Source organism: Halichoeres trimaculatus, unplaced genomic scaffold (genome assembly GCF_033239565.1).
Source record: "Halichoeres trimaculatus isolate MK-OKI-2021-1 unplaced genomic scaffold, fHalTri1.1 fHalTri1_scaffold_2, whole genome shotgun sequence".
NCBI lineage: Eukaryota > Metazoa > Chordata > Actinopteri > Labriformes > Labridae > Halichoeres > Halichoeres trimaculatus.
Window position 1 is genome coordinate 5,014,425 of NW_027437180.1, and position 25,226 is coordinate 5,039,650.

At 40.4% G+C, this 25,226-nt stretch overlaps 2 protein-coding genes across 6 annotated transcripts; both read right to left on the minus strand.

Annotated features, from left to right (window-relative positions):
* Positions 1-700: 700 nt before the first annotated feature.
* Positions 701-25,213, minus strand: elf2b (E74-like factor 2b (ets domain transcription factor)). 5 transcript variants are annotated; one of them, XM_074697831.1, is made up of 10 exons: positions 24,933-25,213; positions 12,151-12,306; positions 11,803-12,061; positions 5,514-5,627; positions 5,089-5,277; positions 4,579-4,665; positions 4,272-4,464; positions 3,799-4,176; positions 3,517-3,691; positions 701-2,357 (listed from the first exon to the last, which is right to left on the minus strand). In XM_074697831.1, exons 2-10 carry the CDS (start codon positions 12,223-12,225, stop codon positions 1,749-1,751), a joined length of 2,079 nt encoding a protein of 692 aa, XP_074553932.1. In that variant the 5' UTR covers positions 12,226-12,306; positions 24,933-25,213; the 3' UTR covers positions 701-1,748. The 5 variants fall into 5 exon arrangements, with proteins under 5 accessions (XP_074553932.1, XP_074553913.1, XP_074553923.1 ...); XM_074697812.1 differs by having other exon boundaries at positions 4,272-4,467; XM_074697822.1 differs by lacking the exon at positions 24,933-25,213 and adding an exon at positions 21,878-22,138 and having other exon boundaries at positions 4,272-4,467.
* Positions 16,210-18,969, minus strand: LOC141784965 (E3 SUMO-protein ligase ZBED1-like). The gene is made up of 3 exons (XM_074662984.1): positions 18,775-18,969; positions 18,397-18,655; positions 16,210-18,052 (listed from the first exon to the last, which is right to left on the minus strand). Exons 1-3 carry the CDS (start codon positions 18,957-18,959, stop codon positions 16,649-16,651), a joined length of 1,848 nt encoding a protein of 615 aa, XP_074519085.1. The 5' UTR covers positions 18,960-18,969; the 3' UTR covers positions 16,210-16,648.
* Positions 25,214-25,226: the final 13 nt, after the last annotated feature.

A 25,226-nucleotide genomic window follows, 5' to 3' on the forward strand; every position in this document is an offset into this window, starting at 1 on the left:
GCACCTGGTTAATAAGGTATGAAAAAACTAAAACTAAACTAAAACTAAGCCTTGTTGCAAAAATTAAAACTTAATAAAAACTAGAATGCCCGCTCTAAAACTAATTAAAACTAAACTGTAATGGGAAAAAAAATTCAAAGCTAACTAAAACTAAACTGTAATGGGAAAAAAATTCTAAACTAACTAAAACTAAAGTATAATGACAAATCCAAAACTATTTTAACCTTGATGGCAGCCTAAAAAAATAATTACTTTTTAAGAAGAATCGATACAGAAACTTCCAATCCAGCAGGAAGAAAAACAAAGACTGACAGTTTTGACTTGTCTTTTTATATTTCAGTAAAATCTAATACACTTTGAAACAAGAGTACAGCAAAATAGAATATACTTCAAATGTTGAATATACAAACAGTTCAGTCTGAACACAAAGTCCTTAGCTCCATCGTCCCTCCTTTCAGATTTCTCAAAAATGAATAAAGGGGTGGGGGCACGTTGGGTAAAGAGCGACGCTGGCAGATTGACCCTTTCAGTAAAGTGACCTGGGATCCACAGTGGTTCAAATCTTTGACAGACATTTTGCATAAACGTGCATTTTCAATGCTGCTCTGAAAACTTATAATATCCCCCTGTCAATCTGAATCTGTAAATTTACATACATTCTTTTTTTTTTTTTTTTACGACATGCATCAACTCAGTCACGTTTCTTTGCATATCCATGCAGCCACACGAAGCAGGGCTGTGATAAGAGCAATAAACTGAGGATAAGTCGAGATCCCTTTGTGAAATAAGTTTGAAATTCCAGACAAGGTTTTTGGGGACACCATCAGACCCTCCCTCCTGGCTGCTCGTCTTCATGTTGCCGTTTTTGAAGCAAAAGTGAATTTACATGAGCGTTCAACAACCTGACAGAGGAACTAATTACAGTACAAATATTAGTTCCACTAGTTTTAATAATACTGTGCTTGGTACAAAGTATCAAAACAGAAAAATCATTACCTTTCAGACGTTACAAAGAAAAGAAAATCTAAGGCTGTTCTGTTAACTTTAGCTCCGTCAACTGTATAGTAGATATTTATATATATGTATATATGTACAAACATGACATTGTTCCTTGTTTGGAACCTCTTTCAGCTTCACTTTCTCCTTCCTTCCATCTTTCACTCCTCAGAACGCATGTAGCACCTCCCACGTTTGATCTACACAGTGATATCAGTAAAAAACAAAAGGTTGCTGGTTTTAACATCAGTGGAGGAAAAGTTATAAACAAATGGTTTCTACAAAAACTTAATTACACGCCCCACTGTCTTTTTTTCCATAGTTCACATTTGGTTAATTGTAAGAACTTGTCTTTTTGTAGTGTTTCAGCTTTCTTTGTGTTTCCGAGGTTGAGTCAGTGACAACGATCCGTTTAGAAGGCATTTTATGTAGTGAACAACGTTGGTCCCTTTCCCAAAAAGTCCCTTTTTTAGTCTCTGTGTATTTCTTAGTTGCACAGCAGAGTTTGAACCCATGCACAACTCAAGCAGAGGTTTCAGTGTGGTTCTGAGGGTGACCGGTTAAGCTCAGTTTTAGGCAGCATCAGGAAAGATATGAGGACAGGTTAAGGACTAAAAACGGGCCTTAAGGAGTCTTTTGAGTCTCATCGACTGCTGCTGGCTATAAAAGAGTAAAAATGACCTCAGGATGTACAGACTAGTCCTCCCTGCTCTCTGACAGAGAGGGGACGAGTGGTTCGAGGTAAAGTGTGCTCAACACTCGGGCTCCTCTCTCTTTGACACATCTGGAGCTTCCAGTTTGATAACCACCTCAGTGTCCATGGCCTCTGGTTTCGTGTTGGGGACAGTTTTGGGGTTTGCCTGGTTCTGCTGGACTGCCATCTTCACCGGCACCTGCACAGCTTGAACCTGGACTCCTGCAGCCTTCAGTTTCTCCAGCGCGACTCCACCAGCTGCTTGTGCTCCCATGACTAACTCAGATCCGCTAAAGACGCCACTGATGATTCGGGGTTGTGCTGTCACCGCCTGATTGGCTGTTGATACCGTCACCACCCCTGCCCCGCTGCCTGGCTGCGACACCACCAGAGTCTGTGGTTGCGTCTGCGTCGGCACAGTGAGTCTCATCACCTGCGTTCCCGGAGTAACGTTGACAGGCGCCAAGGCCCGGACTGTCAGGGGGCTCCCGAGAAGGCTGATGCCAGCCGGGGAGACGCTGGACTTGTTTGTGCCGGCGGTGGTCTGGAGCTGACACTGGGCTAACTGGTGAGCTGGGATTGTGATGATCTTTGCCAACTGAACCGTGATCTTGTCTCCGTTTTCTGCTGTGGCTGGCACCATGGTGGGGATAGTCTGAATCACAACCTACAAAATCAAAAACGGGAAGAGTTACTAAAGCAACATGACAGTCCAGACAGGTTCTGCAGGATTCACTCAATGTTTTCTCCCCTTTTCATTTCTCTGGTATAGACATTAACATTTTTATGGGAACATTGCTGCCCTATTTATCTGTTTCCAGTTGCCTTTTCAGATATTTCCTCCTCCCTTCATTTAATTCATGACTCTTACTGTATCAAACCTTTTAATCTGATTCTTTTCTTTTATAATTTGATTTTTTTTTATTTTTCAATCATGTTTCAATACTTTAATGGTACTTCATTGCTGTTTTGCATTACTTGTCTTCTAAGATCTACCTCTTAAATCACTTTTATTCCTTTCACATACAATTGATCTTATAGACCTGTGGTGTTCGTATTTGAACTCTCTATGCTAATTTCTTTTAGGGCCAACTGTTGTGATTTTTATCTAAGCCCCCGCCTTTGACTGTACATAAAGTTGAAAGTGCGGCTTCGCCATGTACCATTGTATGGTTTTGAAGCCAAAACAATCCTGCCGCCATCAGCAGCCATTGTGCAGCCAGCATCTGCGCAGTAGAGGCTATGAGGGTCTCAAAAAGAATCTGAGTGGAGCCAGGTGACAAAAATATATATATATATTTAATTAAAAAAAAAAAAAAAAAAAAATCATCAGTTGTCAATCATTGTTAAATGTGACATAAATACTCATTTTTAACCTCTTATGACAAATGAAAACAAAACTTTTCAGAAAAAATAGGACCTGAACACAAGGCAGCCAAATAATATCTTCAAATCACCACAACAATCAGACGTGAGAAACATTTCTACGAGGTGTATTAATTTTTTAAAGTTTGACCACAGCACATCTGGAATGACTGGGGAGATGGATTTTTTTTTACCTCTATTGCAGCCAGCCACCAGGGGAAGCAGTTTTTGTGGAGACCTCACTTCAAGCCCAGCAAGATGACGCTCATTTTTTACAGTCTATGTTCCCCGCTAACGTTTAACATCAGTTTTTTTTTGTATCATTTTCCTTTATTAACACTAGCTCATCATAAGATTAGGGTTAGCTAACCAGCTGCTTTAGCTAACAGCAGAGCAGATATCTTATTATCTTATTGTTTGTGTATCAAATAGTCAGTGAAGGTGCTTTCAGCAGTACACACCTTCTGTTGGGGGTTTGTGTTGTTGGCAGCGCTGATAGCAGAAGTGTTTGTGAGGAGGGTCGTATGTCCGGCTGCTCCTGTTGTACCAGCAGGCTGCTGAACAGCGAGAGTGGAAACCTTCTGACCGAGCGATGTTGCCATCATCACAGGCACCTGCATAGCTAAGCGCACCGTCCTGTTGATGAGATACAAGAATCAAACATCAGTATGTACTGTTAAATATGTGTACCAGCACAGCTAATAAGTCATTTTTTTGTTCCCAAACTAACAAAACCTTCTCACCTTGGCCCTGAGGGGCTGGAGATGATAGCAGTTTGAGACTGCTGACTCCCATCGGGTGCTGCTGAAACAGTCACTATCCTCTGAACTCCTGCCGCTCCCCCTCCTGCTGCAGCCTTTGCGCCCGGGACAATCGGAGCTTGAACCACATTGGCTCTGCTTCCGCCTCGCAGGATGTTTGGTTTTTTGGGAGATGACAGCATGTCCGGCGATGGCATCACTCGCTCATAGGTAGCAGTCTCTGAACTGATCAGATCATCTGGGCTGGGCATGTCCACTTTGTCATCATCAATGATGACAATATTTTTTGGCATGTCTTTAAACTGGTAAACCAGCCGTTGACCCTCGACCTTGGCTAGAATGCCACGCTGGTAGTAGTATCTGAGGGAAAAATATTCGACAGTTATTTTGCTGCGTCTTTAACACAGCCACTAGAGAACAGTCTGAAACATTCTGTGCAGTCAAAGAGTGCCCACCTGAGAGCCCTGCCCATGGTCTCGTAGTTCATGTCAGGCTTGTTCTTGTGTTTTCCCCAAAGCTTGGACACAGCCTTTGAATCTACCAGTTTAAAGATGCCCTTCTCTCTCTGGGTCCATTTGATGTACCTGGGACAGGTGTTTTTGTCCTGGAGAAGATCCAACAGAAACTCCCAAAGGTAGGTTGTGCTTCCTGCTGGGAATCAGGCACATTTTTTGCAAGGCTTAAAACTACTTTTTTCCTCAGTTTATGAATCAAATTGGCAAAGAGTTGAATGAACATCTGTTGAAGTTGTGAGTAAAGTACCTTTCCCTTCTCTTGGTTTCTTCTTTATGCCAAGATCTGAAGAGCCGTTAGAAATGGATGACGGATGCGTCTTAGGCTTCCGACCAGCTATGAAATGAAACAACAGAAAAATGACATTTTTTTGTTAGATTCAACCAGCGGCACTGAATAAAGAAGATTTTTAGCCTGAAATATCAAATTATGTTAAATTTGGATGTAACCGTCTACCACTAGATGGTGCTTGTGGGCAGACACAATAACTGTAATTGACAGTTCTTGGTCTGAGGTTTGTGGCCTGGCTTGAAAAGCCAGGAAGGTTTATTACAGACCTGCCAGATGTTTAACATTTCAAACTTGGACTCAGAAACGCTCAAAACATACTTTCTCCTATTTTTCAAGTTGAACTCTCAGCCCTACACAGTCGACAGCTGCATGAAGAAAGTTTTCAGTATTTTTGTCTTTACTGCTACACCTCCTTCAGTTCACAGGAATAATCTGAACTCCTACATTTCAAAAGATTTTCCTCATTACCTTTTTTTTTCCTGACAGGTTCATGGTCGTGCTCGAGGTCTGGCTCCTCAAGCAGGGCGCCAATGTCCTCATCCTCCTCCTCACAGCAGTCCTCTGTAGATATCTCCACCTCTGTCTCTGTGATCATGTCTGGACGCATTGCAGCATGAAGAAAATCTGGTGTTGCTATGCATGGTGGGATAAAAGCCTCTGGAAAAGAAAGAAACAAAGAGTATGGGTGATGCTTCAAGCCGTACGGTGAAGCTTTAAAAAGAAATGTTTAAACTAAGTTAACTATTTTAAACCTGCATTATGGTTTTGTCCCCTACATCACATTAAATGTCACAAAAAAAGATCTACTTGGTAAACTTTTATTCTCAGTGTTAAATCAGTGGTGAGAGGATAAGAAAATTGCTTTATGAGATTTCTTGAGTTTAGTGAGTTACCTGGGCTTCGGTCTTCCCTGTGACTGGAAGGTGAATCCATTCGTAGCAGAGCCTCTGCGGCCTCAAAAGTTTTGTCAGAGCAATGGACATTTGTTCCATGGACAGATGCCTCCACTGAAACACAGACACGCAAACATGATTGATTAAGAAGTTTAAGGGGAATAAAAGGGCCTGAGATACACACACAACAACACAATGCTCACACTCATGTGACAAGATAAGTAATTACTATAAACAGCTTACAACAGCTTTGTAATTTTCCAGATAGAAAACTAATTAAAAAAACAAAAACAACCATGGCTAAATGTTTGTCCCATTGATCACACTTCCAAAACAGTGCTGCATACAATGCACATGAAATAAAAATATAACACGCCCCCTAGTGGGAAGATAAATTTGTTCTAAATCACAGAAAAGCAACTCCTGCAGCACTTTCACTGTGACAGACAGAAAAACTTTCTGTGACTTTCAGACTGCAGTAAGTCATGTTCCTCTAATTTTAGATTAAAATTAACCCCAGTTTTATTTAAAGATTTTCAGCACACTGAAGACTTTGTGTTGAAACGTCTTGTGTTTAATGTCTGCCCCTGAATACTACAGAGCAGCATTATGAAAAAACTGAGCGTGATACAGTGATAATGCCTTCATTGATCCAAGCTTTCCACTAAAATCTGCCTGTAGAAATCTTGTTTACCTACAGACATATTGATGCCACATTAATAGTGATATGAAACACAAATTTAAAAAAGCCATGACATGGATCAAAAAGACAATAGGGTTAAATTCAAAACAGACTTAAAGCCTGTTGTGAAGAAAAGGTGCGTATTCCCATTTGGGACCCTGAGAAAGAACCCAGCACACCAGCTGGTGGTGTCAATCACTGGTGGGAGACATTAGCTCCTGTTACACTCTGCCCTGTCCATGTTTGGCTATCTCACTGAAGCAACAGGCACTGCATAGGGGAGAGACACAGGCTATCTTTAGATTGGCCAACTAATTGAGCCCCCCTCACAAACAAACAGGACATCACAGCAGATACCCTATAGCCAGCCGAGCTGCCCTTGAAACCAGGCAGCTGTGCTGTAATAAGACCAGTGAAAGGTGCTGGGGCTGAGCCACTGCTTGGCTTGACCTACATAGCAACATGTACATAATTTCACCATTTTAAAGAATGAAATACAGGGTGTTTGATTCATCTCCATGAAATCAGAAAAATGTGGAAGATGGGTTATTTTTGGAACAAGTGTGCGTTATAACGTGACAATTACTTAGGTGGGAAGTAGTCTATTTTGGACCTAAACCAGAATGAAACGGCGCCAAGAATAGCAGCAAGTCCGACAAAAAGTAGTGCTGCCTCTGATGACTTCCGTGTTTACAGTGCTCATCCTTTCCCTCCAGTTCTCTTCGAAGACGCTCACAAATCCTCTTGTCACTCAACACCCGCCTCGCCTTCTATTGGCCTATTGGCTGATTAAGTGCCCGCCCCTGGTTGAATCTGATTGGACGGGCGCGTCATTGGACTAGCGGGCACGTCAATCAAAAGCAGACCCCGCCCTCTCCTATACACAATGCTTCCGCCATCGAGATGTAACAAAAATACTTTGAAATGTGCCACCAAACGGAAGTAAAACGGCATTTAGTACTTAATTGGTCCAAAATTAACAAAAAAAAACATCTTTCGTTGTTGTGAAACAAAATAAAACGCGTCCACACAGGGCGGACTGGCCGAAGGCTGAAGCTTCACTTAAATAAGTAGGGAAGAAGCGGGTGAGCCAGGCCATCCCACGCTTCAATCACAGGCTGCTCAACACGATAACGGAAACCACAAAACATACAAACTTGACCCCGAAAATGTTCACAAAACCCAACATTTGTAGAAGTCTCCTCCACCAAAAAGCAACGTTTTTACTTTTATAATAATAGGAGTTTTCAACATGGACGACATGTGAATATTCTCAATACATAAATTTACACAATCGGAACAAACAAAATCTAACCACAATTTAAAAATACACGAGTGTATACGCTATTTGAATGGAAGGATGTTTGTGTTATAGTTAGTTCCAAATTTATTCCAGTAAAAATAAATCCGCATGTCCTTCCGACTCAGACAGCGTGGCAAAGACGTAGGAAAGACAACATCTTCACACTTCCTGGTTGTGCAGAGCCGATCTGCAGACCGTTATTCTACATTTCACTGCGATAAGAAATAAGAACTGCAACATGCAAAACACACCCGGTGCAAATTACCACTTGTTTGTGCAGATTGGCAAGCCCTACGAAACTTTTCACCCCCAAAACAAGATTTAGTAAGCCGCGTAGCAACGCCATGCAGGTTGCTACCAAGGTGATCACTTCCTGATTGCCCTCCATTACTTCTCTACACCAGTCAGCGGACTCAGACGCAGCGATCGGGGTTGGAAACACAGCCCGGTTTACACGCCATGATCTGGACGAAAACTACATAAAGCTTTCTTACCGGCTCTGATTAGTAGATCGAGCTGATTTGCGTGCCCCTCATGCTGTGAAGTCGCCATGTTTTCCCCTTGCTGCAGATTCACATTGACTTCTCACTGGGTTGTATAGGAAGCTACTAGCTGAGATCACTCCGCCGCTAATGGGAAATCTCCTCGCACTGAGCTCTCTCACGGCGGCAGAAATTTATCCCTCCGCCACCGACACAGGAAATCCTTGCTTCGCCCTCCCTCACTTGCGTAGTGTCTACGTCAAATAGAGTATCAACTCCACTATTTTTTCTAATTGATTTATTTAAATAACCTGATCATAACAGATCAGATTAAATGTTTTTACACAAATGTTTTTTAATAGCTGTATATACACCTCTATCAAAGCTATTCTCTGGGACAACCTTGTGGCAGTAATGTTTTTAATGTCAAGTTTTTGTGCTGCTTAATATTCTCTTTTCATCAATAAATTATAGTACATGTCACAATCAACGGACAACAGAAAAAGATTCTCTTGTGAAAGCTAAATGTAATAGCTCAGGTCTGAGGCATCATTAAAGAGTGTTATTCTAGACCAATCATTTAATATGACCTAATGCTCAGGGTCAGTGGACTAGTTCGATGTACAGTATAGCACTAATTTCTAAAAATGCTCTGAAACTACAGCCTTTAACCAACATTTGAGGACTTTTTACGCTTTCTTGAAATGTCTGCATTGTTTCTTATTTATTACTACCGCTTTGCTCTCAAACAAAACAGGCACGAGGCAATTAAAATTATCAAAAAGCAGTTGTTTGTTATATCAAAACATCTTTTATTCTTTATTTTTTCAGAGGGGATAAAGCTTTTATGTTTGTGGATACTCAGTGCCATTAAGCACTTTTTCTTAAGCTATAGATAGGATAATTTTCTTCAGACCCTGGCTAAACTTAATGCCAAACTACGCAAGGGAATTAAGTTTAGAAAAGTGTGACATCCCAACTGGTTTAATGGACAAAAATGTGTTAATAAATTATGTATCCAACAACTGCTCCTGTGTGCAGATACTTCCACATTACACTAGTAGCTTAAGATTTGAGTTTTGAGGTGTTGTCTTGATGACACTGATACGACTTTAATAAAAAACACACTGCCCTGCTATTTGAGTCAGGAAAACTCCACTGAATTACAGTAGTCCTTTCTGCTAAGAATTAATCATGTTCACCTTTCTTCAACATGAAGTAGTTCCTGTCCAACAAATATCCACAAGGTGGCAGAGTATAAACGCAAACGCAGTACCTCTCACAGATGACAACACTACACTGCTTACTATCCCATGGCAGGCAATGAAAAATGTTCAACAAGTCAAACTCAAACCACGACTAGCTTATTGTTAAACTGCAGGTGGATGTCTTCATCTTAAATCAAGATGCAGGTGACAACACACAATTTCTAAATCCAGGCTTAAACTTCATTTTTTTTTACATTTAGCTTGAGAAGCACAAATGATATCAAAGACAAAATAGGTGTTATGAAATGAAAAAAAGCACACTGCAGGCATAAGTACATTCTCACATTAACACAAACGGGCTACTGTGTCAGCGACCAACTATAGCAGTAAAAAAAAAAGAATCCACTAGTGTGGTATCTTTTTCTAAAAATCACAAGAAAAGGGATCTGTGCTGATGCAACAGATACAGGACAAATAAAACAATCAACAGGAGTTGATGCAATACCAGTATTTTTAAGAAGGATCAAATACAGCCTAAAACGGTAACCTTGAGTTTACCGCCAAATGAACTGATCCGATACCATTACTCGTTAGTTCCAACAAAATCAGCTTCATCTATCACTACTGCTGTCAACACAGCTGGGGTTTTTAGTGAAGATCAAGGGTGAACTAATCCAGATTATTTAAAGACAAACATCAACTAGAGAGGAGAGGCACACTGATCAGCTACTCTGAAGTGTCAGTGTGTTGTTTTACTTTTAGTATAAATAATAGTCTTTTTAGGCTTAATATGAGCTAACTTCATCTGGGATGTTCAGAACGCCTGAATGTTAAAGTCTTCATTCAAAATATTACAAACTGAGTTGCTAAAAAAAAAAAAAAAAAAACTTGCGAATGTGGTTAAAAAAAAACAAATTATTTGTCTTTAATATTCCTTACTCATTTGCATTCCAGAAGAAATCCATGAGACATATTTACTAGGGATTATTGGCCGGGCCGATTATCGGAGCCAATATTTGGCATTTTGGGGCATATCAGTATCAACCTTTTTTTATCTGACGGCCGATATGAAACCCATTCAAAACTGTGTTGTTTTGGCTCTGATGCTTCTCTGCACAGAATTTCTCCCTGTTTACACTATGGAATCCCTAGATGGTCATTTAAAACCAGTCAAATAAAACCAAACAAAAAATTAATTCAACTGCATTACATACCTGTAAAAGGCAGCACAAACTCAATTCTGACCAGTTTTATTGCAGTTACATTGAAATTTTGGAAAACTTAATTTACTGTAGAAAACTTTGGGTATTTATTTATTTTTTAAAGTTTTCATTTAACTTTATAATATATGCTACTAAGCCTGGGAGCTGTTTAATAACATATGCTCCAAGGATGTCCCGATATTACATTTTCACTTCTGATACGATACCGATACTGCAGCATTGAGTATTGGCCGATACCGATATTAATCCAATACGATATCAGCATTAAACATGCATACTTTTATTACTTATTTTGTAGTATGTCTGTCATGTTAGAAAAGGCTTGATTAAGTGATATTATTCAAACAAAGAACAGTAGTCAGCAACAGTAGGTATGAGGAAAAACGGATCCATTCATTATTAACAGAAACTGGGTAACAGAAACTGCTTATATCGGAGATTTTAGATGCATTCCGATACGATACTGATACTTGTTTTTTTTTGCTGATATCGGACCAATATCCGATAGCAATATCGGACTGGGACAATCAAATGCTTGAAGGCATTTGATTGCAGTTAAGTGTTGGATTTGTATTGATCAAATTTTTTTACGCCAATATTTTCACTTTGACTGCAAATGAATATCGGCTTCAATTATCGGTTATCGGCCTCCTTGCCTACTCATAATCAGTATCGGTATCAGCCCCAAAAAATCCATATCGGTCTATCTCTTATATTTACCTCCACCAAGGAGTTTATGTTTGAGTTTGTCTGTCTGGATTCTCTATCATTGTAAGGTAGGGCTGTTTTCACCTTACATGTCTTTAACTCCACCATAAATGGTTGGATTGCTTTGCAAAACAATACAAGACAAGGTCACCATAATTTCTGACAGATGCAAAAGTACGATCCAGACCCTGGCAATATTCTGGATAGTAGTAGTGAGATCTGGATGTGCAGGTATCTAAATAAATCACTTATTCAGGAAAAATCTTCAGCGCACACGAGACAGAAGAGATGTCGTGATAAATAGTTTCAGATATTCTTCAGTACCTCCTTCAGTTGTGTCTGAGTCTAAAAATGCTTCATGGAAGAAAGATTGTTGGTGTTCAAACTCAGCATGTATTTCTATGTCCAACTAAAGATTTCATATGAGCAAAGCTACACAAGGTCAGAAGTCATCATAAAGCATTCAAACACGAGGGAAATTGCTTACAGCTCATTTCATTTAAGTATCATGCTGGTTTCAGATTGCTGGTTGGTGTTAGCATGTTCGAGAGTTCAGAATTATTATGAAAGATTCAAGAGAAAACTGAGGTTTCTTTTGACAATAGAACCAGTATTATAGTTCACTTCTCCACTATCCCAAAGGCCACACTAAAACAGCTCATTCAGGAAATTGTTTGTCTTACCTGTGTCTCCCTCTGTTTCAATCTCTTGCTCATCGCCCACTTCCTGCATCAGGTACGCTTCATCTCCATACACCACCACCTGCGCAGAGTAACCCTGCTCCCCTGCCAGGCTGGCTCCAGGCACCTCTTCTACGATGACTGCAGGGTAGTCCTCTGCCTCCTCTCCTCTCTCCTGCACTACTTCTTCATCAGCCTCCTCAGCTTCACACTCCCCCTCTGTCTCTCCTTCAACGCCCAGGTCTGCCTCACACTCTCCGTCCTGCAGGAGGTTCAGGGATAAAAGAGAACAGTCAAAAGTTGGTCTGCCACCCCTGGTTGCCTTTGTGTTTGTGTCTGAGTCCAAAATACCTGCTGGAGGTCCTCTTCAGCCGTGACATACTCCACCACTGTCCCACCAGTATCAACCAGCACCACTGAGGTCATGACTCATGCTCCTCAGGGGTCAGCCAGGTTTTGCAACAGCCCGTCTGTCTGGTAGGCTCCACCAACGACCAATGGAGGCTCCTGGAAAGAGGAGATGTATTGTGTTAAAACTTTGAACTTAGGTTCATGGATCAGCAAAACATGTTTTATATTAATCGACATAATCAACTAGTCAACGATAAAAATTGATCGACACAAATTTTAATTGTTGACGCGTCGTATTATTGTTTTTATTGTCGTCACATGGGGAAATCAGATACCATGGGGTAATACTCATTTGTAACTTCAGTTCACAGCATGAGGTGCTCTGTTATTGGATACTTTTATGGGAAAAGATCACTAAGTTCTACGAGAGGAACAATGATGAGGAAAAATCTCCATTCTCAGAGAGCGCTGTGCGCTGACGGAGGCTCTGCATCTCCGACTTGGACAGACTGACAGCTCCCGGAGTTTAGCGTCTCATAACGTGATTTAGAGAGTCTCCTTCACTCTCTGTTACCGACAGTTTTTCAGGATCTGAGTCACAAACTAGTGTCAAAACTCCCCTAACTTTTGAAAAGAGAGGACGTTTATCTGATGGAGCTCTCACTCTCAAGCTCACACTGCACCGGTAACACTCAGTGGGGGAGGAGGAGGGGCGGAGTGCGCATGAGCAAAATAGCGCATGTAGAGAAACGAAACTAAACGCGTTGTCATGGAGAGCTGGGAGAGAGACAGAGGGGATCATACAGAGAGCAAAGCAAACCCCAATAAGCAAATAAACGTTAGAAAACAAGAACAAAGTCACTAATAACACTGGGTAACAAAAACAATTTGTTTGAAAATTGTCAAGAGTTTTTTAACTGATTTAGGGGGATTGAGCAGCGCTTATTCCGAAAATGACCTCCGTTTTACTCTATCGGGTCAAGCTTTGAAGGTGTACAGATTGGTTGAAAATCTATGTTTTTGCCCACCTTAAGGGCTGGGTTATGCCACTAACTCTTATCTAAGAATGCTTTATTATGCTATATTATTGTTACCATTGTGTAGTAGAACACATTTTGGCGATCGCTTGCTGCTATCAATGAACAGTCTCCAATCTTAGGGGTCGTACTTTGGCACTCCTAGTTTTTGCAGGAGACCCACAATGTATGAGCAATACACCAAATCATTCTCCTAAACTAATGTTATATTTGAATTCTTCACCCCAAAATGATCTTAAAACAGCTTTAGAACATTAGACAATTTTTTTGTTGTTAACCAGTGTAATAAGCAGTCTGTCCAACACTGCGTACAACAACTTCATTTCCCTGTTACCTGCTTCATTCATTTTGAGATTTATTTATTTATTTTTTTGTATAGTAGACTACTGATATTTTTTATGTCATCATGAATGAAATAAATAAAAACAAACCAACAAACATGACACAGGGCTGACCAATCAGAAGTGAGAACCTAACTCTGGATAAATGCAGTGAAAATGCAACACACAGGTTGAATTATAAAGGTCTGCACATTTTAAAGGCCAAATTAGGTTGAAACACAAAATAACCGTGATTAATTGATTAATCGAAAAAACAATTGATAGATTAGTCGACTTTAAAAATAATTGTTAGTTGCAGCCCTATTGGACTGGAAAGAGTAAACAGACTGGCCTTTTTATTTTTTATAATTTGATTCTGTATTTTGCATTTTTCTGTGCAAAACAGTGTTGTTTAATTAGCTCTGTTATGAGAGAGATCGTTTTGGCATTTATTTGGGATACATTATGGTTTTGAAATAATTGAACAAAAGAAAAATAATTGTTAGACTAATTGTCCAATTAATCGTTAGATTAGTCGACTAATCGATAAAATAATCGCCTGATTAATTTTAAAAAAATAAGCGTTTACCCCCAGCCCTAATGTTTTATAAAAAGTAAAGTTTTGACAGGCTGTTGATTCCAGTTTCAGCCTTTCTCTGTGATGATTCTACTTTCTTGTCAATATTTAGAGAGCTTTTTGGATTAAAACGGAGAGAGCTAAGCTAGCCCTGAATCACTGATTTCATGCATTATGAAAGGGTAAGCTAACTGTTAGCTATCTCTGACTCTTATGTTTACCACACAATTACAAGAGTGGTATCAATCTCTCAACCAAAGATGGCAAGAGAGAAATGCAACACCTTCTCTCAAATGATAAAGTCAAGTAGCTCTACTGGCAAAGGAAACCAGTTTAATAAATAATTTGCACATCTTTATCCTGTAACATGAAACTATCTTGTTCTAATGTCAGATGCATCTTGTTCTTATCAAAACTTGTCACAATGTAACATGATACAGATCCTTTTTTTACTGGTGTGACAGTAATATGCCTCTGTGTTTATGCAGAAAGTCTCTCACAAAAAAAAAGAAAAGAAATCAGAGGTCTAAACCTCATAAACAGCAAAGATTTCTGTATCCTTTTCATCTCTTTCTTTGAGGCTTCAGTCGGCAGGAAGTGCCTCTGCAATTACAGGAAGTAATGCACCAACAGGAAGCAGAGTCAGTATCACAAACACGCGCACAGTGTCCAGTGGAAGAACTAGGCGGGACAGACTGGAGCCATGGTAGCAGCTGCCAAGAACAACAGACCTCAGCTCCAGCTCTGCTCTGCACGGTGACAAAAGGTATTTGACAAAAGGAAAACAAGAGGCAGAAAGACACACGCACGCATGATGCTGATAAAAACAGTGCTATCACTCCTAGTTTACTGAGCTTTGAAACAGACATGAGTTTAAGTCTGTAAGACAGAAGTTAATGCTGCTTAAGCTCGAGATTATGGTTCATTTAACCTCAATTTTGCAGATCATACACCATCCTCTAAACAGTGTGTGTGTGTGTGTGTGTGTGTGTGTGTGTGTGTGTGTGTGTGTGTGTGTGTGTGTGTGTGTGTGTGTGAGGAAATTTGATCCCTCTAAGTATTGTATTATAAATTAAATGCACTGTGCTGGTCTTCCCTTTGCCTCTGAGACCAAAGTGCTACCAGGTCAGACCGAATCCTCTACATGTTCACAAACTAAACTGCCGGGGCCACATGATACAGTTTCCAAAGCAAGGGCAGGTTTACAGCATTAAAGCTGAACTGAGGCCTGTCAAAGAGAGGGTATTGTGCATATTTTAGGCTGTATACTGTCCCTTTGGTATTTCTACCTCTATAGTAGCTTTACAGCTCAAACAAAATCACAGTTTTCTCACACTGCTGCCTGAGCAAACTCTTATTTCAGCATCTGTTGAGCTGCTGTCTCTTTAAGACTCCCCACTCAATAAACCCCTGTTCCTTTTATTTGTCAGTCCTCTGGAGGCCTACTGGGGACAGATCTATATTAAGAGCTCAGTGTTTGAGGCCCACACCTGTAGCATGCCACAAACTAGTTTGGAGATCCTTATGTGATCAATTCAACAATTGAGCAAATCTAATGAAGATCAATTTTCATCTCATCTTGTGGGATTCCTACTAGAGCCTGACCGATTAATCGGTCATGCCGATTAATCGGTCAGGCCACTTAATCAATCGGGCCGATTATGCCTGTCACCAAAGATTATGCCTGTAGCCAAATGCTCCATGGAGATTCTGTCGCTCCTGTTCCTGTGTGTCTGTGTGTTGGGCTGCACACTGCCCGAGTGCCCACCCCCTCCGTCCACTATTATCTAATGTAAGACTATAGAATGACGTTTTAACATCGTGTCAGTTGCTTTTTTGAGAGATAAACAGAGATAAATACTACTGTTAATTAGGGCTGCCACAAACGATTATTTTGATAGTCGACTAGTCACCGATTATTTTTTGCGATTAGTCGACTAATCGGATCATACATAAATTGCAGCTTATTGTACCAGCATACAGCTCATTAGTTTCCAGCTTCAAGTGTTTAAGGTATGTACTAAAAATAAAGACAATTAAGATGATAGTTCATTCAACTTTTAATGAACTTTGCAGCTTGTACTGACATTCTTTTAATGTGATAGTGCAAAATAAAATGAAGGCATAACTCTGGTCTAGAATGGACCCAAAACTTTGCACTATGTATGTACACTATGAATACTATGCAGTAGTAAGAACACAAAATATCAACAAAAGGAAATAGCTGAAAACACATTTCCCTCTTCTCTGACATCAAACAAATCTTTAAATGTGCAAACAGCTGAGTTAAAGACGGTAAACAAGGCACTGGGTGAGAGTAAACAAAACAAAACAAAAAAAACGTTTATAGGTTTTTCTTTGCTTCATTGTCCCTGGCATTAGACATAGCTACATTTGAAGTACTGAAAGTGCGACACAATCAAATGAGGTAGGCACCTAAAACTAAATAAATTATCCAAAAAGACAAGTTTTGCTCTCATCCATGTACAGCAAAAGTGCATTTTGTGCGCAGTGCTCACAACTGTTTTTAACTTTACAACACTCTGACTCTACATAATCCCAGTCTACACAAGGCTCTTGTTCATAGCCAGGAAAGTTCGCATTTCTACATGTTCTGGAGAAAGGCTTGCTCTCTTTTGAGAGCAGATGTTCCCTGCTGTGGAGAAGATGCGCTCTGACGGGGTGGAGGTTGCAGGGATGCACAGAAAAGATTTAGCTAGCTTTGATAGCGTGGGGAAGCGTCCCTCATTTTCACTCCACCATTTGAGAGGATCATCCTTTTTAGAGAGTGTGGCCTCTGCAAAGTACAGCTGAACTTCACTTCTCACAACTTGGACTTTTTGGTCCTCCTGGTCGGTTTCTTCATCATTTTCACTCTGACTGTCTGTGTCAGACTGAAGAAGGGAGTCCAAAGCAGTCTTTTCAACTCTACCTGAACCAGTGACCCTCTGCTGTTGTGCACACTCACGTGTCCCAGCATTTGCCTCTTTGACAGCAAGCACTTCGATAGTACCCTGCACTCTGATGCCATCGGCGGGAGCCAGAAACTTCAGCTTTCTGTATCTGGGGTCCAGTGCAGCTGAGAGAATAACTGGGTTTTCTTTCTCCGCTGAGATAGCGAAAATACTCTCCCATCTCTGTGTTATCCCTTTTTCCGCAGTGGCAATGAAAGACTTTCCTGAGCTTGTCTCAAACTGTCTTTGGTGTACAGACCGAGACAGTCCCTTGATCACCTGTGGAAGACCTGAAATGATTGTGTACTGCTGTCCACTAAGGTAAACAGTAGCTGTCTCAAAAGGCGCCAACCCTTGCTCCAGTTCTTCAAGCAGAGCCCACTGCTCTGGCTTCAAGTCAAAGTAATGCTTCCCCCTTGAAGTTACCTCAGGATCTGAAAGAGTGGCAGTGAGAGGCCAGCGCTGTTCCAGGAGTCTCTCAATCATGTGAAATGTACTGTTCCATCTTGTACTGACATCTTGGATCAGAGCATTTTTCTTCACATTCATTTGCTCCTGTTTCATCTTTAGCTTTGTGCTAGCCAGCTCACTTCTCTTAAAGTGCTCCACTAGCTGCCTAGCAGCACCTAGTGCTCTGCTGATGGTGGTTTCTTTGAGAGCGGTGTTGACTATGAGCTGGAGAGTGTGTCCAGCACAGCGGATAGAAGCCCATCCATGTTTTTCTTCAAGGAGTCGCATTGCTGCCACCATATTTGACCCACTGTCGTGAACTACTGCCTTTATTGTGGTGGGCAAGATGTCAAATTTTGCTAACACCTCTTCCATCCATGTCATTATATTTGCACCAGTATGCCTTTCCTCAAGAGGCATGGTGGCAAGGTTGAAGCTCTTCATCTTCCAATCTTCACCCATAAAATGACAAGACACACCAAGGTACGCCTCTGTTGCACGACTGGTCCACACATCAGCAGTCAGGGTGAGGAAACTTTGGACTCCTCGAAGGGTCTGCTTTACCTTAAAGATATGAGATGATTTGGAATAGTTAGCATTAGGAGGAAAATTTTATGTACATATATTATTTTTTAACAATATTTGTCAGTTTATGCATCAAGATTTAAATGTATTTAAAAATTCAGCAATTCAGTTGTCACATCAAATCAAATACAGTAACAATAAACATTCAACATATCAGTAAAAAAAATTGCATTACATCACTTTTGTTTTATGCTTTAACAAAGATTAATTAATTAATTGCTAAGTCAGCAAATTCTTCATCATTTCATCATGTAATGTGTTAAATTGTAATACAAAATGCTGTTTTGTGCTGAGAGAAACAGAGAGAGAGAAAAAAAACTGACCTTCTCAAATGTTTTAACATATTTCTCTTCCATCATTGCGGTGAAGTGTGATCGGCCTGGTAGGTAGTTGTCATGGTATTCTGGATTGAACTGCTTGATCATATCTTTGAAACCTGAATCACCAACCATGGACAGGGGTCTCATGTCTGTCACCAACATGTTCAGGATTGCTTCAGTCAGGACATTTGCTTGCCGAGGTGTGCATGTTGTTGGCTTTGTCACAAAGTTGTCCATTGAAGAGGAACACGTTTTTTTGGCGCTGTAACGTAGCGTTATGAAACATTAACGTCATCACATTTTCTATTCAAACACATCGCTATAAAGTAGGTAGCTCACTGTTGACGCTAATGTTAGCAGCTAACTAGCCAATTAGCTTACCGAGATGGTCCTTCTTCGTCCGAAAATAAATCCGCCACGACGTGCTTTCTTTTCAGATGCTCATGCATCGCCGTCGTGCTGCCATGGAAGGCCATTTCTGCTTTGCAGATTTTGCATTGCACACTTTTCTCCTTTACTTTGGAAAAATGCTCCCAAACTTTCGAGCTCCGTTGCCGGCTTGCCATGATGCTGCTGGGCATAACACTTTCGGTGACATCACGGGTGACCTCGGATACCACGTCTGCGCATGTGCGTGAAGGATAGAACGGCAGACAAGATAGCCGAAAGTACAGCGGCAGTTTTGAGGGGAAAATAAGGTTTGAAAATATCTTAAAACGACGACGTCGATCATTAAATAAGTCGTCGACGATTTTGATCGTCGACGTCGTCGTGACTAGTCGACTAATCGTGGCAGCCCTACTGTTAATTCACACGTCCACCAATATCTAATGTAAGACTATATAGCATTTTAACGTCGTGTAAGTTGCTTATTGTGTGTTTACATTTTTCCTTTTTTTTCTATACTTACTGTGTTTAAAGTTTGACTTATTTATTTATTATTGTGTTTACAGCTTGTTCTTATTTATCATTGGTTGACACTACAGTTCTTATGTTGATAGTTTTATAACTTAAGTTCCTTGTTTTCATTTAATAGTGTTCTGTCTCTGTCTTGAATCATACAGGTATTATAATGATTTGTGATTATATACAGTATATATCCTGTGTATATCAATGAATTTATTATATATATATCGGCCAATATATCAGATATCGGCCGATATATCGGATATCGGCCGATATATCGGATATCGGGTTTTATTTGCCCCCAGTATCGGTATCGGCATTGGCCCCAGAATCCCATATCGGTCGGGCTCTAATTCCTACAACATGAATATTTAGCAAAAAAAAAAATTGCATTTGTTAGTCTGGTCATCCAGCATTGAGACTTGATAATCATGTTCAAAATATGTAAAATAACAATGCACCCACTTTCAAGTAGGGATGGGCAATGATTTTCATCGCAGTTTCATGCATGATCCCGGAACTGTTACACACCAATTTCACCAAAAGCAGATAAGTGGGACAGGAAGTTGTGCAAGGAAACCAAGTAAAATGCCCAAGTGACTTTCAAAATAAAAACAAACCACATCTGAACCAGATCATATTTAACTTGACCCCAGCAACAAACTGACATAATGAACGGAGCCAGACCAGGACTGAGCAGGCTGGTGGATTTACGGCCAAAACAAGAACAGTCAGAGGAGGTGTATGGATTGGAAAGCGCGGGGACTCCTTTGAAAAAATGAAAGAAAACAAGGTACAGTGCAAACTCTGCAAGGTTAGTCTAACACATCACAAGTCGTCAACTACTGCTCAGCCATGTGAGAGGCGTGCAACAGAAAGTGCGGCGCTGTCCGCAATTCAACAGTCAGTGTTTGGCTTCATCACCCAAAATAGTCTAGCTCTTTTGTTTTAAATACACATCCCTACCAGAGATGATTTTATCTTGAAGAACAGACAAAAACAACATTTAGAGTAATCTAAAAACCGTGGCTTGTTCTGCAGAGCATGCTCAGTCTTCACAGTTTACAATACTCCAAGCGCTGTTTGCATTAGATTTAAAGGAAGCTCAGAGCTGAGCACAAAGTACACACTATCATTGGTAGATAATTATAATATTTGATAAATACAGCAAAATATGTGGGCCTTTTTAGTATTTCTACTGTATAAAAATCAGGGCACAGTCCTTGTAAAAATCACCTGTTTTTATCATCTTGCAAAAATCTGTTGTGTATATTATCCATGTATTAATGAGTGAAATTATCCTCTTGAACTGGGATCTTATACTTGTGTGAGCCCGTCTTGTGCGTGGTTAATACAGACTGGCAGTATGTATGCAAGGCAATGATTTAATGACCACATGACGCATCCAAAGAAGGAGATTTAAATGCCATGTGCTGCTCCTGAACTATGAAGAATTCGTATGGAGGTAATAACCACTTTTTATTACCAGCCAGGCTAAGAAGTAGATCCAGCTCAATAGTAGCAATAATAATAATAATAATAATAATAATAATTGAATACCAGCCTCTCTGGTAAAGAAACCAAACAAACTTGTGTCCGTGTGTTGAGCTTTGTGCTCTTGTTTCACTGTTAAACTGACAGCAGTTATTATGCAAGTTCATGGAGTTGGAGCTTGTGACACAGAGGCGTTTCATCATCCATCCAACCCGTCAAAATCTGTTCATAAAAACAATCAGAAACAGACTGGCTGGCAGAGAGGATCAATGAACTGTTGGTTGTGTCTGTCTTTTTTCAGCTGGTCAATAAAATGATCTGGAACTTGGACCACAAACGCATACATAGATTAGATCAACGAGCGTGGGCTATAACCTCTCACTGCCAAGGTGTGTTTGTCCATTCAGCCTTCGACACAGTTCTCTTTGTTTCTTCTTTTATGTGTCTGAAGATAAGCCAGCGAGAGAACAGCCCTTCAGGAAGACAAATACAGATCTTGGATGTCAACACTGATGCTTCAGGCTGACTTTCAATTCAGGTTAATCACATGCACACAAAAGACCAGTCAGCTTTCAAGCAGAGCTTGCAGGTTGCATTGACTCAAACAAGTTTAACAGGAACTGCTGGTCAGCTTCAAACACGTGGCTGCGTTGTTGCTCCAGCTGAAGTACATACAAAAAGACTTTAATGTTCTAGTTTCAAGAAACAATTTAACTCCAAAAAACTGCTTTACATGTCAACTAAGGAACAGTGTAAAGTTTTTTCACCTTGAAGAGAGTTACCCTCTCTAAGTGTACTTTTACAACACTATCTGGACGTCATAAAGGCATTTTAAGATTTGAAAACACATATGGTGCAATAAATTGATTCTATTTTAGAGCGACAGCTACATGCCTCACTCTAAATGCCTCAAAGGTTAGTTCACTTTTGACTTCTGAATACAAGCATGCAGTAATGGTGTCCTAGTTTGTGGTGAGTCAGTAGACTTAACAAGCTCCTGCCAAGTCACCCTGACAGGCCAACTTCATAACCACGAGATCCCGATGAGCACATCAGAGTAAAGGGGAAAAGATGGTGAACTTGCCTCATCCCAGAAAAGTTGATTTCATTCATCTCAGCTCAGCTGCCGTTTCGAATCCATTCAAGAGACGAGCTGATACACGGTTGGATGAGTGTGATGCTTTCTTGTCATGGTCAGAAAAAGCATCAGGACATTTCTGTTGTCCTACTCTCTCTCTGCCTGTCTCTGACTCTCCTCTTCCTCTTCCTCCTCCTCCTCCTCCTCTTCTCTGCTCGACATCCATCCATCCATCCATCTGGCCCTCCATCTCCTCTCTCTGCCTGCATGATCACTGTCTGCCTGTTCCCTGGGTGGAAGGAACCTCACACAGCGACTCAGCACTTCTCAGACCCTGCCCTGAGCTCAGATCACATGACAAGGGTGGAACAGAGACACACACACACACACACACACACACACACACACACACACACACACACACACACACACACACACACACACACACTTACACACAGAGTCACATGATCTTTCAACAACAGGGCTTTTGTTCCAAGTTACTGGGGCTGTTGGTACAGATACAACGCCCTGTCTTGTGTCCTGCCCTATACCAATAAATACACACACACACACACACACACATACACACACAAGGATTAACTTGACATGTTTTTTTCAAAAGGAGACCAAATGATTTTGTTTGTTAGATTTTTTTTTTTACATTTCATAAAAACCTCCTTTATCATCTAATCTAATCTACCTGAGATGAATGTAGCTATTTGAAGTGTATGGTGATCAAATCGAGGCAGCCCTGGAATCCAAAACTGAACCACAAATTATATCAGAAAGTCTCATTTAGTCTTGCAGAAGAGCGCCTGTGACTATCTGCCTCCAACAAGGAACAGCATGCACAAACTGAGAGCCTCACACAGTCAGATCCAAGCCCATCATTTTCTTCACCTAACCCTCTGGTGCTGATCTCTGCGTCTGTAGAAAGCCACAGGACATTCAGTCACAACAGCGCAGACTTTTAGAAAACGACTCAAGTGTTAACTCAGACAGCGAGATGCACGTGTGGGTCAAAGGCAGGCTGGTCAATCATTTACCAGCTCAAAGCATGGGCACTTCATTAACTCGCCCACTGAAGGCAGCTGCTGCAGTCCTCTGGCCTCTGTTAACTCCTCTTCAGTCTTTTTACAGTCACAACAACTGCAGATTACAGTCATCACTGCAGCAAACAGCTGATCAGTGTTAGTGAAATGATTCTGTGCCTCATTACAGCGTTAGAGATAATTTGGTGTTTTTATCCCTGTTTTTGCTGAAATTCAAAAGAGTAGTAATAAATGTTAAGTGACTTTTTTATTTGCTGACTGAATGTAAATTTTAGAGTCCAACATAAAGCTACTGTGTACCATTCTAGTTAAATTAGCCAAATAACCATAATAAATGTCAAATCTTAAAACACAGAAAGCTTTCTTTACATCATGTCTGTATCATTCAGACTTTATGAGCAATTTCATGAGCTTTTTTTTATTTTTCAAACATTTCTCATTTTAAATAGTTAGCAGCATCTTGATATTTAGCAGTGAAAAAATAAACCTTGTGAATCCAAAAAGGATTCACAGAGATCTTAAAATCAGCGGTTATGAAAAAATTACAATTAAACTGCTTATACCTTACATTTGTACAGTCCAGGGGCGTAGCTATAATTAGGCAAACACAGGCAGTTGCCTGGGGCCCCAAGATTCCCAGGGGCCCCCAAGCATCTCTTAAAAACTGATTTTTGAAGTTCTCTTCAATTGAAAGCATTTCTTTTTTCTAAATCTTACTTCACATGCTTCAAAATACATCAAAAGGCTTAATCTTTAATGATGGTTTTGGGTCATCCCCCTCCCTTCTTATTCAATGGGCTATTCCATGTTACAACACATCTGAAAATTTGATTCAGGAAGAAAGTGGTAAAAAACACTTTTTTTCCCATTTTTTCTTATTTTCAACCAAGTCGGAAATAAAAACAATGTTGTTCTGAGATCTCAGATAAGCATTTAAGACTTTTAGGATTTTAAGGACTTAATCTAGCCCAGGAAACAGGATCATTTTCTCAAAATCAAACTTTTTGGGTTGGTGATAAACATTATTGTACAAAATCTCTTTTTTGGATACATAACTCACTGGACAGGGGGTCAAATAAAAATACATTAACTTTAAAATAATAGTACCAAAAAGTATGGTAACTGTAAATATAAATTCTTTCAGTAGATTTTTTTCCAGTTTTATGTTGTGCTTGATATTTACATTTCTTTACTGAATTATTTTTTTTCAATATTTACCTATATACCTATATCATGTATTCACTTTTTTCCAAAATCAAACTTAAGTACAGAACTTGAGGAAATGCATTAAGTTGCGTTAAGTTACCACAAGATTAGCACTGTCTCATGCTTTGATTCTCAGAAAGAGACAGTAGACCCAGGGAAGGCCAGTCTAGCTCTGAGGAAGATGAGTTACAAGGACATGGAGGGCCCCATTGACTGGGTCTGCCTTGGGCCCCCAAACCCCTAAATACGCCCCTGGTACAGTCATTATAAGGACACAATTTCTCGACTTGCAAAGTCAATGAAGTTGAAGTGTCATCCCACTATGTTTCTGATTGGGATATTTATAAATGTGAAGTTAGCTCATAAACTTTTATGATCTAACATTCGATTCAATGAGTTACAACAATACAAACCACCTCCTTCATCACTCAGTTTGCTGTTTACAATGCTACAAACTGTGTCAGGCTAACAGAGACAGAGTCAGAGGGGGAATTCTCTGTTGCAATGATACCTTTGCTCTTCAGTGCTGCTAACCTTATCAATGAATTATCAGCCAGCTCTGGTATCATTTACATACATGGGTGTATAGGAAAAGTATGCCGAGCACCCCGAGGAACATTATGCTGTCAGATGCATTTAAGAGGGCTTCATCTCTCATAAGAAGACGAGTGAACAGGAACAGAAACTGACATTAACTTAGCGCTCGTTAGCTAGCCAAGTTAGCATTGCGAGGCAAACAAGCTCTGAGGAAAGAAACAGAACAAACCATGTGCCTAATGTTGGCTCATAGGGAGTCAGCTCACCTCTCGTTTCAATTCTTCTTTTCGCTCCTTGTTTGTCACCAATTTGGTTTCCAGGCTGCAGTTTGACGTTAGCAGGCGGGCTAATGACAGTTGGCTGAAGTGTCACACAGTAACCTCTCCTCCGCTCTGCTGCTGCTGCTGCTGCTGTCAGGCGGAGGAGTCCCGCTGCTAACGGGAACGCTCGCTAACGTTGGTTTTCTAAACTCATAGCGAGAACCGAAGCTGCCTCTGGACTGATGGGAGTCTAATCCTCATTCTTAAACACAGGACAGTGAATGAAAAAAGTAAGTAAGT